Source organism: Lepidochelys olivacea (assembly GCF_965140295.1).
Source record: "Lepidochelys olivacea isolate rLepOli2 genome assembly, chromosome: 1".
Taxonomy (NCBI): Eukaryota; Metazoa; Chordata; order Testudines; family Cheloniidae; genus Lepidochelys; species Lepidochelys olivacea.
This window is the reverse complement of record NC_140411.1, coordinates 121674171-121693581: the sequence shown is the minus strand read 5'-3', so window position 1 is coordinate 121693581 and position 19411 is coordinate 121674171. Positions and strand designations below refer to the sequence as shown.

The 19411-nt window shown below is 43.4% G+C and overlaps 1 protein-coding gene across 4 annotated transcripts in view; it reads right to left on the bottom strand.

Moving 5' to 3' along the window:
* Positions 1-331: 331 nt before the first annotated feature.
* The window catches only part of LOC311514728 (inosine-uridine preferring nucleoside hydrolase-like), a 31065-nt gene continuing 11985 nt past the window's right edge, over positions 332-19411 (bottom strand). For 2 of the 4 annotated variants that reach the window (XM_084617414.1, XM_084617413.1), the window contains exons 4-7: positions 7053-7232; positions 3199-3310; positions 2426-2562; positions 348-2167 (exon numbers count right to left, since the gene is read on the bottom strand). In XM_084617414.1, the coding sequence (XP_084473540.1) occupies positions 1817-2167; positions 2426-2562; positions 3199-3310; positions 7053-7232 (780 nt within the window). In that variant the 3' untranslated portion in view covers positions 348-1816. Of the gene's footprint in view, positions 2168-2425; positions 2563-3198; positions 3311-7052; positions 7233-19411 lie in introns of all 4 variants that reach the window. The other 2 variants (XM_084617415.1, XM_084617416.1) reach the window with 2 other exon arrangements.

Sequence of the window (19411 nt, the reverse complement as noted above, 5' to 3'; positions counted from 1 at the left end):
AAGGTCTAAAATTTCACAGATTACCCACCTACTTTTAGAGAAATCCACCCCAGGAAATTATGCCTCATGTTGAAATCATTACCAGGGAGAGCAAGAATAAGTTATAACAGGGATAACCACAAGACTCATGATGAGGAGCATGGATCTTTCCTAATGCATGAAATAACTCATTTATTTCATTTCCCATTTTGCACTTTCAGGATTTTCCAAATAGCAAATTAAAATTAGCATTTGGAAAGAACACAGGCAGGTATTTAATATTTTTCTTTACTTCCAAAATCATACATGCTTCTTATACTAATACAAAATGTAATTAACATACTGATTAGTGATATCAAACATATGCAGTATTCTTAAAGAATCATATGAATTATATATAAAAATACAAGTAGCAAATGTCAAAAAATGTCAAGTTACAGTAGGATGATTTCTGAGTATTTGCCATTACTGTAACAGAAACAGCAACAATAGTTCAGATGTAAGTGTGAATATTTTTAAGTTATTCTTTGTGTTTCTTGTTAAAAGTTTAACCACCCAACAAATTTCCTATTGTTTTTGTTCCTGTTTGACAAACAGATTTGATTTCCCCCTACCTAAAGGGTATGAATTAGTATTCTTTTACTATCTCTTTGCTTTCAGCAGAATTATTAATTTGTTACACAGCTCTAGGAATAGATTTAGCTAATTGCGGCTGCTGTACCAGTATTAAGGCACGATTACAGAAAATACTTAAGCATGTTTGTAACTAAAATGATGTCAGTGGTTCGATTGACTACGTTACACATATGCTTACCAAACATGTGCTTACACATGTATGCACACTGAATCATAACCTTAGAGCATGCAAACTACGACATATTCAGTCCAGGTCCTACATTAACAAGTTGCTATTGTTTAGTTTCTAATTGCTGGAGAGCTTCAGACGCCTCTGAAGAAGTGGTTTTTTACCCACGAAAGCTTATGCCCAAATAAATCTGTTAGTCTTTAAGGTGCCACCAGACTCCTTGTTCTTTTTGTGGATACAGACTAACACGGCTACCCCCTGATACTTTTTTCTTATGTAAACTGGACTCAGGTTACAAACCCACTTTAAATAAGATACATAACAAATATAAGATGATAAAAAACTTTCATTCACTACATTTCTGGACGATTTTAAAATTAGTAACCTGAAGTTAAACAGTTTTGTTTCCCATGACCATGGTCCTTCAAATTCCTCTACATCTTCCCTTTTTACGTGTTTTAAATTTTATCAATATATGTTGAGCTCCTGGATCTTAAAGTGGCTTTTAAATAATACTTTACAAATCCTTAATCTAGATTCTCTAAGTAAAAATTGGCTTGTTTTTCCGTAATAATAAAGCAGTAGGAATTAGAACAGTCTATCTTCTCCATCTTACAAACTGATGACAGACATAATTTATATGCATATTCTAGATTTCAATGCTCTTTTATTGCTGTTTCTGTCTACCGAGTAAATGCATTTTTTGAAACTTGGGTAAGTTAAGTATTTACATGCTAAACTAGAGTACTAGCCTACCAGGTAATAAGTGCATGCAGAGTTATCTAACAATTAGGCTGCCATTTTAACTTGCACTTTGAATTCTCTCACTATTGTAGATTTAAATGGGTCCTTTTCATATTCACTTGAATGCACTTTGTTGGAAACCTGACATAAGAGAAAGCTATTAACTAAAAATAGTTTTATGTTGTCTGATAGTAGCTATGAATCTAAAGTTATCTGTACCACTGTAATGAGACCTACAGTTACAGTTCAAAATTAACAAGATTGGGAAATTTATCAGACAGCCAAATGTTATTTTAAAGCAGCAATGAGAAGTTCCTTGAACTTCTCTAAATCACACTTATTAATGACAAAAGCTTTATTTTTCTTCTTAAGAAGACCGGTCATATCCATTACCATCATTCCTCTAGTTAGTGAGCCATTCAGCTCCACACTTACAGCAACTTCTATGGCTTTTGTGACAAAGCTCTCGTCAATTGCAGCAGCCATAGCATAGGAATCACAAGACACGAATCCTGAAGTCCATAACATGTTGCCTGTATTTTCATGTTTTGACTCTGTGAATTTTATGCTGTGAGCAGATATTTTCTCCATGAATTTAGCTTTTTTGGTGTCCTGATTAACCCACTCACGATAGAATTCCTGCAAACCAAAAGAATAATGTTGGCAATTAAAAAATGAAGAGAAACATTGGGATATAGCTTCATGCCTCCTTTTGCAATTAAGTCAAGACTACCCAGCATTAGAGCATATACACAGCTTTAGATACAGTTATTTTTACATTCAAATTCAGGGAGCTCTGATTTAGGACCCAGTCCTGTAATCTGATCCATTTGGACAAACCCATGCAGACTGAGTTTCACCAGATTTACCTTTAACATTAAACATTTGGTATCTTACCCAAGACAAAGAATTGTGACATGTAAATTCCCATGATGCAATATAAGTAGGGCAAGTGAACTCATTTAAGACAACATAAGCAGCTTCTGGATCAGTTGCAAAATTGAATTCTCCACAGATCGTAGTATTTCCTCTGGCTAACAAAAACCGAAAAAATAACTGTTCAGTATATTTGCTTATTTTCTTCAATCATTTTACTTTTCAGTACCAAAACTTACAGTATTTAGTGCACCTTGTTCATTTTGCTTAGCAAAAAATCATAACACAAAAAAGAACATGTCCAAAATACACCATATTTTTAGCATTAAAATACTATCATAAATTTATCTTCTTATAAAATTCCAACAAAGATTTAACTTCAAGTTAAGGTCGTTAAAAGGTATTAACTGTGAGTGCGATTACTAAATATCAAAGAAATCACATATTATGGCAACATTCACAACTACACCATCTCATTTGGGGGGAGGGATAGCTCAGTGGTTTGAGCATTGGCCTGCTAAACCCAGGGTTGTGAGTTCAATCCTTGAGGGGGCCATTTGGAATCTGGGGCAAAAATTGGGGATTGGCCCTGCTTTGAGCAGCAGGACTAGATGACCTCCTGAGGTCCCTTCCAACCCTGGTATTCTATGATTCTATGATTTCCCATACTTAATCTAATACATAAATGCATGCAGTCTAGCAATCTTATACAAAAGACCACACAGCTTCTGAATAAACATACTGGAGTTATTAGTTCAAATGTTTGCCTACTGATCATTTTGTAAATGACTTACATTCTACATTTCCTCCCATGATGAACATATTTTTAAGCTTCATAGGAAATGTTGGATCCAATTTCACTGCCAAAGCTAGATTAGTCAAAGGACCAGTGGCAACTAGAGAAATCTACAAAACATAAACAAAACGCTTCTCTGTACATGTTACTCCAATGAAAACAAACCAAGAGAGACCCCAGATCACATTTTTCTCAGTGGCTTGTTTTAAATATTTGTTTACAGTTCTGTTAAAGCAACACTCCATCTCTGTGACTTCATCTTCTGGTGGATTAATTCTCCCACTTGCCAGAAGTATTAGCTATGTTGGGGTTTTTTGGAACTCTCACTGCAGATGTCTGGGAATCCCATAGAAGTCACATACTTCTTTTTTCATATGTAGTTGTTCAAGACATTACAGTCTTTTCTTGCTTTTATTGGAATACTGCAATAAAAACTCTACCGGGAGCTATCTATAAAGACCACTCAGAAGCTGCAGCTAGTCCAGAATGAGGCTAGGTGTTGTGAGTTGATATGAGCACACTGTGCCTGGGCTCCAGAGGTTATACTGGCTTCATATCTGTTATGAGTGCAAATTCAAGGTGTTGTTTATCATTGAAACATGATACAGTTTAGAACCTGGCAATTAAGAGAAAAAAATGTACCTCCATCCTTATGACATAAATTAGTTAAGATACTTTTGAGGACTGGAGGCAAGATATTTTCATTGGAGAGTGATCTGAATGTGGGTATGTCTACAATGCAATAAAAAACTTGTGGCATGGCCATGGCGCTTGGACTGTGAGTCTATAAAAGTACCATGTAGCTGTTCGGGCTCTGAGATCCCGTGAGAGGGAGGATCTCAGAGCCCATGCTCCAGCCTGAGCCCGAACAGTTACACTGCAATTATTAGCCTCAAAGTCCAAATTCCGAGATTCCATGCAGCAGGTTTTTTTATTGCAATGTACACATACCCTGTAGAGCTCTGAGCTCACTCCCTTCGATAAGCCATCAGAAGCAGAATCTACTAGCTTTCAAAAGAGGGAAATCTGTATGTTCTTGCACTATTTACATAGCTAGGTAGTAAAATGAGGGGCAGAACGGACCTGTAGGTGATTTTCTTAAAAAAGTTATCCGTGCCCTATATTGGTAAGATGAGGAAGAGAAGATCAGATTCCTCAGTATTTGGTTGAGGAAACATAATAAGGACGACTAGGTTTTTATGTCTTTGGGAAGCAAGGACATCTGTTGGGGAAGAAACTCTAAATGGCCTTCCATTCTGGCCAAAAAATTTCAGAAAGGTTGAAGAAGGGATTTAAACAAGGGGCAACAAGTGGAACACTTAAATCAGGCAGAGGACTGTTAGAGTGCATAAGATGGGTGATTTTATTGTCCAGGCTGAAGAAGCATCTGAAGAGGGGGGTGTTCTATTTTAATGCTACATTAGTAAAAAATAAAATGAGATGATGGCAAGAGAAATGGATTAAATTGTCTTTCCGGGAGTACCAGACTTGGCCATTACAACAACAATCTGATGGCATAAGTAGATAACAAAAAATAAAATGTATGCCATAGACTATAACAAGTAGAACAGGAGGAAATGTAATATATATAGGTTAACATCCACTCATCCACAACATTAACACAGCAGTGAAGTTAGATATTAACAGAATCACATCTATTAAGCATCATGGGATAAAAAGGGCTAGATACCTAAAGACACTTTATAATGTGTGTAAGCTAGGTTTCAGTGACAGTTTTAACAAAAGGAATTCCTCAAGGCTGAAGTCACAAGGGCAGCTAAAGCAGAGAACATAACTGAAATGGGAGGCTAAGCAGGAATCAACTGACAGTAGCGACAAACTTACAGTTCTGAAAGGGCCTCAGCAATTTGCAAGGAAACCTCTCTCTCCAAAGTAGTCAAAGTGGAAGTGGAGGGATGGAGACAGAGCCTACTAGACCTAGTTTCCACTGATTTTGAAGAAATCATTTGGATTTATGAGATTCTCTAATTGCTAGACACAAGCACCTAGAAAAAACAGATTTTGGGAAGGGAGATTTAAAATATTTTTGAGTATACAGAAGTGAACTAACTGAAATAGATATTGCAAAGAAAAGGGTGTTACATAGGCTGAGGTATACTGTAGTCTGCTTTTCCAGTTAAGATTTATCCCTGTTTTAAAAATTTTGTTAGAAGAAACTAACTAATTAACTAACTAAATAAATAAAATCTATAATTGCTTATAATGAAGATTACAAGCATATCATCAAAAGAAAAAGTCTTTATAAAACCTGGAAGAGCAGGAAAAATATAAGAAACTCATTCAACTGAATCTATCTACAGCATGTACAAAAATAATCATTACAGCAAAAATGCAAGGAAAACATGGTAGATACAATTTGTTCTTAATATTTTTTTAATGTACTAAAGGGAAGCCTGAGAAAAAGTTAGTGTAGGTCACCCTAAAGCCTAGAGGTTGACAGAACACATTAGAATGAGAAGCTAAATAAAGTTTTGCCAAAGGTGTACAGATTAGACAAGGAAAACGTATCGTAACAACTATACCAAAGATGGTGTTTGGGAGCATAGGATGAAGACAATATAATCATGAGCAGAGTTCTCTGTAAAACAAAATATTAAAAGAAAATCCCAAAATGCAAGAAAGATAGTCAATAGGATCCTAGGCTGCATTTGAGGAGAGACATTATAAACCAGACTAAGAAAATTAATATTTTAATTTTTCTATAAGTTTGAGAAGAGTGTTAGAATTAGAGACCCGGAAAATCAAGTAATCAGTTTAGCTACTGAACAGTTACACCATTGGTGAAGACAGACACTTCATTATGCCATTCCACCAATGTGCCACAACTCTGACCACCTCTAGAGGCAAGATATTGTTCATAGATTCCATGTCCATTCAATCCTTGGTCTCTGCTGGAACTGTTATCTATCTTTTGTCAATCACTATCAAGTCCAGAGGTGGCTTTTGTCATTTGTCTACTTGTCCATACGGAATTGGACTGAGCACCAGATCCATCTCATTGATCAAACACCCATCAAACAGTAATAGCTTTCAAGCACTACCAATGAGGCCAATCATCTGAATTTGCAATAAAGATGAAACTCTCTATATCCTATCTTCAGTCCCTCCAAGTCATGCAATCCGCCATAAGAAAAGCTATGACAGAGAAACACTGAGGCCCCAAAATGAAGTACCATGATAGTTTATGGTTCTTTTAACTCTGTAGGGATGCAAAAATTCTAAAGAAGATAAAAAAAAAAACCCTGATAAATTAAACAAAGGCATAGAGGGTCTTAGCTATTATGAAAGATTTATACCTTGTGCCTACACAGTAGAAGCTGAGAAAGAGAAGGTAGTAGGAAATCTTATTGCAATATATACCTAAAAGAAGATCACAAAGACATGAGTGAGGACATGTTTGAGGTAAGCAGCAAAAAACAAACAAACAAACAAACGGACTCTCCTAAATATTAAATAAAGATTTTATTTCTCTGGAAGAAAGGGGGATGGTAAATCAGTGTGTCAAATTCTTTTGCCTCCAGAATTACCTGACTAAAGGGACAGTTACTTGGACACCAGTGACTTGGGACTAGATGTTTAATTATGGTTATTCATGTACAGGGTGAGAAGCATGAGAAACAATTTCTTCCAACCCCAGTGTACAACGCCATGGACTACCAGGAGAAGGTAGGTGGGTCACCTTCCACTGAAGACTGAACCTGGATCCTCCATTAGGATTAGACAGGCAAAATAATGTCATATAATTGCAAGGAATTGGCATAAGCAGACTTCAGTCCTGCTTGCTGTCTTCTTTTACTACATAAAAAAAAATGATATAAAGAACATTCTCACCTGACCAGGCTTCTCACTAACAATTCTTAACATTGCAATCACAGCATGTTCTTTCTGTAGATGGTCTAATCCTGGAGCATTCGGATCAGGAACATCACCCAAACCATCTCTTCCATGATACAAAGCCCATTCCACAGGACCACCAAGTAAGGGAGTAGAAGCACCTTGATAAACTGGAATCTAAACAAGGTGCAAAACCAGACTGAATATACCATGGCTGCACATCATCTAAAGACATATTGCCTCTCTTTACATTTATATTATCCCAGTACTGCCACCAACATTTTATTTAGAGTATTAACCCTGTTGTTACAGAAATGCACATAATCTATTGTAAAGAGCAGATTATGTTTGGAGCAAGTCTCAGGAGTGGTTAATTACTATTCATGCTGTCTTCTTGTTACTGATTGAGGGCCCCCCCACCCGCGACTACCAGCTCCTCTCCCTCACCCCCAACTATGGTTCGCCTGAGTGCCTCCAGCCTCAGAGCATCGGGCAGGTGCCCCCACCCCCAGGCAGGCAGCAGCGCAGCCTCCCCTCCCCAGCCCCGGAGCACCGGGTGGGTGGGCAGACGGCACGTGCCCCACTCAACACTGGGTGGGTGGATGGCATGCGCCCCCCCTCCCACCCCAGAGAACTAGGCAGGCGGTGCATCCCCCCAGCCACGAAGCACCAGGTAGGTGGGTGGGCTGCATGCGGCCCCAACCAGGAGCCATACCAAATCCCAGCCGCCCTAGCGCCAGCCCCAGAAGGCTCCCTGGAAGAGGAGCAGCCTGCCTGGTCTGGGGCCAAGGGCAAGCAGGAAGGGCCTCGGGGCGGAGCATGGGCAGGGCCACGTGGGGCTGTTTGGGGAGTCACAGCCTTCCCCAGCCTATGCTAGCTGCCATCCATGACATCAACCATGAATGGGTTTACAAGGAAAGTGAAGCAGGATCTCAGCTTCTGCAAATCTTCAAACCTGTCCTGAAAGTCATCAAGCAGTCCCTGTAATTTACCTTTGTATTCTTTGAGTTTGTGATCTTCTACTTTGATTTCAGGAAATGTGTTTACCCTACTCTTGAAATAGGGAAAATGGTTGAAGTCTCTTGACACTATGTTTCTTTTCAGAAACTTTAACTTGTTCTGGAAGCTGAAGATGCTGAGTAAGGTCAGAAATAATCTTATCCTTCCCTTGGATTGCCAAATTGAGAGTTTGCAGATGCTGTATAATATCAGTGACAAACATAAGATCCTCTATCCATTGCTCATCTCTCAATTGTGGATAGGACTGTTCCTTTTCTTCAATGAAAGCACTGATAGGCTCCAACAGTTCCACAAATCTATTTAAGACATTGCTGGTTGACAACCACCTCACAATACAGTAGAAAGACACATTGTTGGGTTTATCTTCAAGATCCAGCTCTTCAGTGAAATTTTTGAACTGTCGATGAGTCTTCCCATTTGAGCGGATGAAATTGACAATTTCTGGGACTATTTTTGTAACATTTTCATACTTGAAGTATCTGCCTGTGAGATGTTCATGATGGATGATGTAATGAACAAGGAGAAACTCTGGAAATTTGGGATTGCTCTTCAAGAGTCCAATCAGGCCTACTTTTCCCCTCACCACCGCAGGTGTTCCATCAATTGCAACACTGACAAGTTTATCCAGTGGTACATCGGCATTTGTCAATGCTTCGTCAAGTGCATTCTTTGTCAACACCATGGGTTGGTTTTTTTAGCACCGAGTCCAACATTTCTTCTTTCACAATTACATCTGTGGAAACATAGTGAAAAAATATCGCCAGCTGTGGTTTATCTTGAATATCTGTGTATTCATCAACAGCTAGGCTGAATGCTAGAGAATTCTTTAGATCATTTTGCACGTTGCTTGCAACACCGTCACTGATCTGGGAGATCTGCCTCTCCATAATGTGGCATGAAATTGGAATCTGCTGTATTAATCACTGAAGTTTAGTGTTACTTGGATTTAAAATTGCAACCACTTCTGCAATATTCTTCTTAACAAATTCTCCATCACAACATGGACATTTAGCAGGAGCGATATTCCATGCCATAACAAAACTAGCTTCAGTCATTGTGTCAGCTTCCTTACTGAGCAGAGAAAGTAGTGTCTGTTGACTGTTGAGGCATAATTTTAATGTGATTAGCTTGTTTTTCCTTAATTCTGATCTAGGAGGGTACTTAGACGAAAAGTTATTGTGTGTTGTTTCAAGTTGCTCACTTTGTAGTGAGAGCACAATGCATTGCAGATTAGGCACAGGGGGTTGCCATCTTTACTAGTAAATGAAAAAGCTTCCTCCCATTCTGGCTGAAAACTTTGGTTTTCTTCTTCGTAAATGCATTTCTTACAGTTTGAAGATGTCATTGTCATCCATGAAATTAATTTAAAGTTAACACTTAAATCTAAAACTATTCAAATGCAACTTATGAACAGGAAACACAGCCTGTAGTGTGCAGCATGCAGGGAGATCACAGCACACGAGGTCTGCACAGCACTACAGTGATGCAGTTTCCTGTTATAATGAGCATGTACAGTTGCAGTCGGAGCCTAGCACCACCTGCAGGGCTGAAGCCCCCAGCACCAGCTCACCTCCTCCTGCAGGGCTGAAGCTCTGAGCACAGCCTCATTGCCTCCTGCGGGGCTGAAGCCCCAAGCATCAGTGCCCCCATGCCAGTGATGTGGAAACTGTGAGCTATGTGTCACCCTGCTGTAGAGTGAAACCCTGAGCCGCAGCACTGCTGCCCCACCCCCGCACTGGGGCTGAAACTGCGAGCGCCGACTTGCCCCACTTCAGGGGAAAGCCCAGAGCCTCGGGCCTCCCCCTCCACAGGGCTGAAGCCATGAGCGCCGGTTCGCCCTCAACATGGGGTGAAGCCCCAGGCTCTGCAAGCTGCAGCTGACCTGTCAAAAGAGTCGCATGCCGCTCACAAGCTGTGGTTTAGCCACACCTGTCATAGTATCTGACCACTTGATTTTTAAACCATCTATCTATGGTAAATGTGAAACTGCAGTGAAGCAAAATTGCAAGTCTGCTCCGTTAGCAAGGAATGAATGGCTTTGAGATTAATATGCGTTGGCAAACATTTGAAAACACAGCTTGTTAGATTAAAAGATGTCTAAACTATATTACAATAAAATAGGCATTTGCAGTGTTGTTGTAGCCATGCTGGTCCAAGGATATGAAAGAGACAAGATAGGTGAGGTAACGTCTTTTATTGAACCAACTTCTGCTTGCAGAAAGTACAAGCTTTCAAGTGAAGAGGAGCTTTGCGTAGCTCAAAAGCTTGGATCAACTTCTGTTGGCGGAAGGTATAAGGTTTTGAGCTCCTCTTCACTCGAAAGCTTGTACTTTCTGCCAACAGAAGTTGGTTCAATAAAAGATATAACCTCCACCTACACTGTCTCTCTCAATAAACAGATAGAAATTGCTGTCTAGTGATGCAATTTCTGATGTGCATGGTCTTGTTCAGGGTAATCAAGATTTCTAAGACCAATTCATACCAGAACAAGTCAATAAAGTAAGTATCCAGATCTACTCCATAAAATCAGATACCATGCAAGTAATTACTACCAACTGCAAGAAGATCTGCATTATTATGCTTAGGGGAGGAAGAGTTAAATGGAAAAAACAAAGTTTAAGAATCAGACTGGTATCTGTGAGAAAGCAGACACAGAAAAGAAGGTTTCAGAGTAGCAGCCGTGTTAGTCTGTATTTGCAAAAAGAAAAGGAGTACTTGTGGCACCTTAGAGACTAACAAATTTATCTGAGCATAAGCTTTCGTGAGCTACAGCTGAATGCATCCGATGAAGTGAGCTGTAGCTCACGAAAGCTTATGCTCAAATAAATTTGTTAGTCTCTAAGGTGCCACAAGTACTCCTTTTCTTTTTACAGAAAAGAAGATGCTTTTTTTAATTCTGCCATGAAAACCTCTTGTGGTTTAGATCATGGAGATAGGTTCAAAACATTGAGGACCTAGAAGATTGAACCTGCAAACTGATCCCTAGGTTACTTGGACTAAATGTTAGAGACGATACCATATATATGCATTTTGGAAAACTAATATAACGTGTCAATTACCCTATCTGTAAAATGAAAATAATATTTGCTTACCTCACAAAGGTGTTTCATATTTCTAAAGCACTATGGAAAATATGAAGTAAGTTTGTTATGTGAAAAAACGGTTATTTACCCTACAGTAAATGTGATTCTTTGAGTTGTGCTGTCCACATGGATTTCACTCTTATGTCACATGCACACCATCATGCATGTGAGACTGGATACTTTTGACCAGCAGTGTCCATTTAGGCTGTGCTGGCAGCCTAAGTGCCCCTTCGCCCCCAAAGGCATAAACGCAGAGTGGGCTCAACCACTCCTCAGTTCATTTACTAGTAAAGAATCTCATGCTAGTAGGACTCGATAATAGCAGGGTGTCATAAATATAAAGGGAAGGGTAAACCCCTTTGAAATCCCTCCTGGCCAGGGGAAAGCTCCTCTCACCTGTAAAGGGTTAAGAAGCTAAAGGTAACCTCGCTGGCACCTGACCAAAATGACCAATGAGGAGACAAGATACTTTCAAAAGCTGGGAGGAGGGAGAGAAACAAAGGGTCTGTGTCTATATGTTGTTTCTGCCGGGGATAGACCAGGAATGGAGTCTTAGAACTTTTAGTAAGTAATCTAGCTAGGTATGTGTTAGATTATGATTTCTTTAAATGGCTGAGAAAAGAAGTGTGCTGAATAGAGTAACTATTTCTGTCTGTGTATCTTTTTTGTAACTTAAGGTTTTGCCTAGAGGGGTTCTCTATGTTTTGAATCTAATTACCCTGTAAGATATCTACCATCCTGATTTTACAGGGGGGATTTCTTTATTTCTATTTACTTCTATTTCTATTAAAAGTCTTCTTGTAAGAAAACTGAATGCTTTTTCATTGTTCTCAGATCCAAGGGTTTGGGTCTGTGGTCACCTATGCAAATTGGTGAGGCTTTTTATCCAACATTTCCCAGGAAAGGGGGGGTGCAAGTGTTGGGAGGATTGTTCACTGTTCTTAAGATCCAAGGGTCTGGGTCTGTAGTCACCTAGGCAAATTGGTGAGGCTTTTTACCAAACCTTGTCCAGGAAGTGGGGTGCAAGGTTTTGGGAAGTATTTTGGAGGGAAAGACGTGTCCAAACAGCTCTTCCCCAGTAACCAGTATTAGTTTGGTGGTGGTAGCAGCCAATCAGAGGACAAAGGGTGGAATATTTTGTACCTTGGGGAAGTTTTGACCTAAGCTGGTAAAGATAAGCTTAGGAGGTTTTTCATGCAGGTCCCCACATCTGTACCCTAGAGTTCAGAGTGGGGGAGGAACCTTGACACAGGGAAAGAGAGTGGCTTGTGGAATCCATGTGTATAATATCTTGCAAAACCACACGAACTGTAGCATACATAACTGTTCTTTCTTCTTTGAGTAACTGTTCACATGAATTCCACTCTTAGCCCTGGTCTACACTAGGACTTTAGGTCAAATTTAGCAACGTTAAATCGATGTAAACCTGCACCCGTCCACACGATGAAGCCCTCCATTCCAACTTAAAGGGCTCTTAAAATCGATTTCCTTACTCCACCCCTGACTAGTGGATTAGCTCTTAAATCGGCCTTGCCGGGTTGAATTTGGGGTACTGTGGACACAATTCGACAGTATTGGCCTCCAGGAGCTATCCCAGAGTGCTCCATTGTGACCGCTCTGGACAGCACTCTCAACTCAGATGCACTGGCCAGGTAGACAGGAAAAGAACCGCGAACTTTTGAATCTCATTTCCTGTTTGGCCAGCGTGGCAAGCTGCAGGTGACCATGCAGAGCTCATCAGCAGAGGTGACCATGATGGAGTCCCAGAATCGCAAAAGAGCTCCAGCATGGACTGAACGGGAGGTACGGGATCTGATCGCTGTATGGGGAGAGAAATCCGTGCTATCAGAACTCTGTTCCAGTTTTCGAAATGCCAAAACCTTTGTCAAAATCTCCCAGGGCATGAAGGACAGAGGCCATAACAGGGACCCGAAACAGTGCCGCATGAAACTTAAGGAGCTGAGGCAAGCCTACCAGAAAACCAGAGAGGCGAACGGCGGCTCCGGGTCAGAGTCCCAAACATGCCACTTCTATGATGAGCTGCATGCCATTTTAGGGGGTCCAGCCACCACTACCCCAACCGTGTTGTTTGACTCCTTCAATGGAGATGGAGGCAACATGGAAGCAGGTTTTGGGGACGATGATGATGATGATGAGGTTGGAGATAGCTCACAGAAAGCAAGCGGAGAAACCGGTTTTCCCGACAGCCAGGAACTGTTTCTCACCCTGGACCTGGAGCCAGTACCCCCGAACCCACCCAAGGCTGCCTCCTGGACCCAGCAGGCGGAGAAGGGACCTCCGGTGAGTGTACCTTTTAAAATACTATACATGGTTTAAAAGCAAGCATGTGAAAGGGTTAATTTGCCCTGGCATTCGCGGCACTCCTGGATGTACTCCCAAAGCCTTTGCAAAAGGTTTCTGGGGAGGGCAGCCTTATTGCATCCTCCATGGTAGGACACTTTACCACTCCAGGCCAGTAACATATACTCAGGAATCATTGTACAACAAAGCATTGCAGTGTATGTTTGCTGGCGTTCAAACAACATCCGTTCTTTATCTCTCTGTGTTATCCTCAGGAGAGTGAGATATCATTCATGGTCACCTGGTTGAAACAGGGTGCTTTTCTTCAGGGGACACTCAGAGGAGCCCGTTCCTGCTGGGCTGTTTGCCTGTGGATGAACAGATGTTCCCCGCTGTTAGCCACAGGGAGGGTTGAGGGGGTAGACACGCAGTGGAGGGAAGCAAAATGCGACCTTGTAACGAAAGCACATGTGCTATGTATGTAATGTTAACAGCAAGGTTTACCCTGAAAGAGTGTAGCCACTGTTTTATAAAATGTGTCTTTTTAAATACCTCTGTTTTTTTTTCTTCACCAGCTGCATGTGTTTCAATGATCACAGGATCTTCTCCTTCCCAGAGGCTAGTGAAGATTAGAAAGAAAAAAAAACACACTCATGATGAAATGTTCTCTGAGCTCATGCTGTCCTCCCACACTGACAGAGCACAGACGAATGCGTGGAAGCAAATAATGTCAGAGTGCAGAAAAGCACAAAATGACCGGGAGGAGAGGTGGCGGGCTGAAGAGAGTAAGTGGCGGGCTGAAGACAGGGCTGAAGCTCAAATGTGGCGGCAGCGTGATGAGAGGAGGCAGGATTCAATGTTGAGGCTGCTGGAGGATCAAACCAGTATGCTCCAGTGTATGGTTGAGCTGCAGGAAAGGCAGCTGGAGCACAGACTGCCACTACAGCCCCTGTGTAACCAACCGCCCTCCTCCCCAAGTTCCATAGCCTCCACACCCAGACGCCCAAGAATGCGGTGGGGGGGGCCTCTGGCCAACCAGCCACTCCGCCACAGAGGATTGCCCAAAAAACAGAAGGCTGGCATTCAATAAATTTTAAAGTTGTCAACTTTTAAAGTGCTGTGTGGCATTTTCCTTCCCTCCTGCACCATCCCTCCTGGGCTACCTTGGTAGTCATCCCCCTATTTGTGTGATGAATGAATAAAGAATGCATGAATGTGAAGCAACAATGACTTTATTGCCTCTGCAAGCGCTGATTGAAGGGAGGAGGGGAGGGTGGTTAGCTTGCAGGGAAGTAGAGTGAACCAAGGGGCGGGGGGTTTTATCAAGGAGAAACAAACAGAACTTTCACACTGTAGCCTGGCCAGTCATGAAACTGGTTTTCAAAGCTTCTCTAATGCGGACCGTGCCCTCCTGTACTCTTCTAACCGCCCTGGTGTCTGGCTGCGCGTAACCAGCAGCCAGGCGATTTGCCTCAACCTCCCACCCCGCCATAAACGTCTCCCCCTTACTCTCACAGATATTGTGGAGCACACAGCAAGCAGTAATAACAGTGGGAATATTGGTTTCGCTGAGGTCTACGCGAGTCAGTAAACTGCGCCAGCGCGCCTTTAAACGTCCAAATGCACATTCTACCACCATTCTGCACTTGCTCAGCCTGTAGTTGAACAGCTCCCGACTACTGTTCAGGCTGCCTGTGTACAGCTTCATGAGCCATGGCATTAAGGGGTAGGCTGGGTCCCCAAGGATAACTATAGGCATTTCAACATCCCCAACTGTTATTTTCTGGTCTGGGAATAAAGTCCCTTCCTGCAGCTTTTGAAACAGACCAGAGTTCCTGAAGATGCTAGCGTCATGTACCTTTCCCGGCCATCCCAAGTTGATGTTGGTGAAACGTCCCTTGTGATCCACCAGAGCTTGCAGCACTATTGAAAAGTACCCCTTGCAGTTTATGTACTCGCCAGCTTGGTGCTCCGGTGCCAACATAGGGATATGGGTTCCGTCTATGGCCCCACCACAGTTAGGGAATCCCATTGCAGCAAAGCCATCCACTATGACCTGCATATTTCCCAGTGTCACTACCCTTGATATCAGCAGATCTTTCATTGCGTGGACTACTTGCATCACACCACCCCCCACAGTAGATTTGCCCACTCCAAATTGATTCCCAACTGACCGGTAGCTGTCTGGTGTTGCAAGCTTCCACAGGGCTATCGCCACTCGCTTCTCAACTGTGAGGGCTGCTCTCATCTTGGTATTCATGCACTTCAGGGCAGGGAAAAGCAAGTCACAAAGTTCCATGAAAGTGCCCTTACGCATGCGAAAGTTTCGCAGCCACTGGGAATTGTCCCAGACCTGCAACACTATGCAGTCCCACCAGTCTGTGCTTGTTTCCCGAGCCCAGAATCGGCGTTCCACAGCATGAACCGCCCCATTAGCACCATGATGCATGCATTGGCAGGGCCCATGCTTTCAGAGAAATCTGTGTCCATGTCCTGATCACTCACGTGACGTCGCCTCCTTGCCCGGCATCCCTCTGCCAGGTTCTGGTGCTGCATATACTGCTGGACAATGCGTGTGGTGTTTAATGTGCTCCTAATTGCCAAAGTGATCTGAGCGGCCTCCATGCTTGCCTTGGTATGGCATCTGCACAGAAAAAAGGCGTGGAACGATTGTCTGCCGTTGCTCTGACGGAGGGGAGGGGTGACTGACGACATGGCTTACAGGGTTGGCTTACAGGGAATTAAAATCAACAAAGGGGGTGGCTTTACTTCAATGAGTATTTCAGGCAGGACTTCACGGAGGGTTCCAATAAGAAATGGTGCACCTAAGTAATTGTTCTTATTAGAACAAGCAAGTTGGTCTGGCCTCTGACTGATACATGGCTAGATTTACCTTGCTGCACCTTCTCTTCTCTGCAGTGTGACCTAGAGGAATGAGTCCCCTAGACGGGGGGAGGGAGGGAAGCAAATGAGTACAAAACAAATCTGGTCTATTTCTTGTTTTGATCCATTCCATCTATCTTTCACATCTTTGGCTGGCAGCAGACGGTGCAGAAGGACTGCAAGCCATCCACATCTCATGGCTGCTCGGCAGAAGATGGTACAATAGGACAGTTAGCCATCCTCATCTCTTGCCTGCCCGGCAGAAGATGGTACAATAGGACTGCTAGCAATCTGTACTGCCTGCCTGCTCACCATAAGATGGTTCAATAGGACTGACTGCAGGACTAAAGAGAATGACCTGGTCAAGTCACTCCAAATTTAATCCCTGCGCCCATGTCTGCCCAGGCGCTCCTGGTCAACGTGGCCAAGAGCACCTCGGACATGACGATGACGGCTACCAGTCCTATTGTACCGTCTGCTGCCACAAGGCAAGGGGTTGCTGCTGCTGTGTAGCAATGCAGTACCACATCTGCCAGCACCCAGGAGACACACGGTGACGGTTACCTGAGCGGGCTCCATGCTTGCCGTGGTATAGCGTCTGCACAGGTAACTCAAGAAAAAAGGCGTGAAATGATTGTCTGCTGCTGCTTTCACGGAGGGAGGGAGGGAGGGAACGGGGGCCTGACAATATGTACCCAGAACCACCCGCGACAATGTTTTAGCCCCATCAGGCATTGGGATCTCAACTCAGAATTCCAATGGGCAGCGGAGACTGCGGGAACTGTGGGATAGCTACCCACAGTGCAACACTTCAGAAGTCGACACTTGCCTCGGTACTGTGGAAGCACTCCGCCGAGTTAATGCACTTAATGCACTTAGAGCATTTTCTGTGGGGACACACACACTCGAATATATAAAACAGATTTCTAAAAAAACGACTTCTATAAATTCGACCTAATTTCGTAGTGTAGCCATACCCTTAGAGACTAACAATCAGTTATCTACTGCCTGGAGGTGGGTATTAGGAGTCCTACTTAAATGGCTATAAGACAGCCCTAACAAAACCAACATCTGATGTGGGAGCCCTTACTAAGCAAGAGTGTCTTGTAAATGTGTGGTTTAAGCTCCACATAACTGCTCCTCAGATATCGTGGAATGAGCTCTAGTCTGGCTAGATGGATCTATGGCTAATTCATAATATGCTCTCACACATCTGGAGACCCACTTAATCAGGCTTTGGAAAGAAAACCAGGAGATGAAAGGACTGGCTCATATGGAACTCAGACAGTCTGGGGAGAAACCCGGAATGAGGTCTAAGAATGACCCTGTCCTTACGAAATACTATATATAGACAATATGTCACAAGGGCCTGAACCTCCCCTTCCCTGCGAGCTGATGTAATGGCCACCAGAAAGGCAGTCTTCATCGACTAGTGGGGAACAAGCTGCTGAGAGTTCGAAGTGGGAACCCAGCAACGCTGCTAATTACTATATTGCCACACTGTATTGAAGTCCCAAGAAGGGGGCGGGGGGCTCCTGCATTGGGGGAAAAACATGTGAGGCCTTTAAGAATCTTGCTACTATGTAGTGGGAAAACACAGTATTACCCAGGAGTGAGGGATGATGTGCAGACATTGCTGCTACATGGACCTTTATGACCTGATGTAAAGTCTAGACTGTTTCAGGGCTAGCAAATACTCCACTATTGCTGAAACTAATGATGTTAAGGAAGACAACTACCACTGGCATCCCAAGTAGCAGACGCCTTCCATTTAGCATTATAAGTAAGGTTGAAGGTTTCCCTGCTTTGAAGCAGAATGTTCTGAATCTCAGCTGAACAGTTTCTTTCAGTAGATGTCATCCACACAACATCTAGGCCAGAGTGGGCACACTTTTTGGCCTGCAGGCCACATCAGGGTATGGAAATTGTATGGTGGGCCACGAACAAGGGACGTGATAAGTCCAGTCTATTCAGCATTGGTGAGGCCTCATCTGGAGTACTGTGTCTAGTTTGGGCCCCACACTACAAGAAGGATGTGGAAAAATTGGAAAAAATCCAGCGGAGGGCAACAAAAATTATTAGGCGGCTGGAGCACATGATTTATGAGGAGAGGCTTAGGGAACTGGAATTATTTAGTCTGCAGCAGAGAAGAATGAGGGGGGATTTGATAGCTGCTTTCAACTACCTGAAAGACGATGGATCTAGACTGTTCTCAGTGCTAGCAGATTGCAGAACAAGGAGTAATGGTCTCAAGTTGCAGTGGGGGAGGTTTAGGTTGGATATGAGGGAAAAGCTTTTTCACTAGGAGGGTGGTGAAGCACTGGAATGAGTTACCTAGGGAGGTGGTAGAATCTCCTTCCCTAGAGGTTTTTAAGGTCAGGTTTGACAAAGCCCTGGCTGAGATGATTTAGTTGGGGGCTGGTCCTGCTTTGAGCAGGGGATTGGACTAGATGACCTCCTGAGGTCCCTTCCAACCCTGATATTCTATGATTCTGTGAATGCCCACGAAATTGGGGGTATGGGTGTAGGAGTGGGTGCAGGCGGGGGCTCCAGGCTGGGACCAAGGGGTTCAGAGGGCAGGAGGGGGATCAGGGCAGGGGGTTGAGGTACTGGGGAGGGGGGTGAGTGCTCTGGCTGGGGGTGCAGGCTCAGTGGTAGGGCTGAGGGGTTTGGGGTGCAGGAAGGTACTCCAGACTGGGACCAATGGGTTCAGATGGCAGGAAGGGGATCAGGGCTATGGCAGGGGATTGGGGCATGGGGGCTGCGGGGTGCAGGCTCTGGGCAACGTTTACTGCAAGCAGCTCCCGGAAGCATATCCCACCTCTGGCTCCTAGGCACGGCCAGGTAGCTCTTCGCGCTGCCCCATCCAGAGGTGCCACCCCTGCAGCTCCCATTGGCCGAGAACCGCAGCAATGGGAGCTGAAGGGGCGGCGCCTGTGGACGGGGCAGCACGCAGAGTCGCCTGGCCACACCTCTGCGTACTACGTAGGACCCGGAGGGGGTTCATGCTGGCTGCTTTCTGGGAACCATGCAGAGCAGGGCAAGCACCTGACCTCGCTCCCCAGCTGG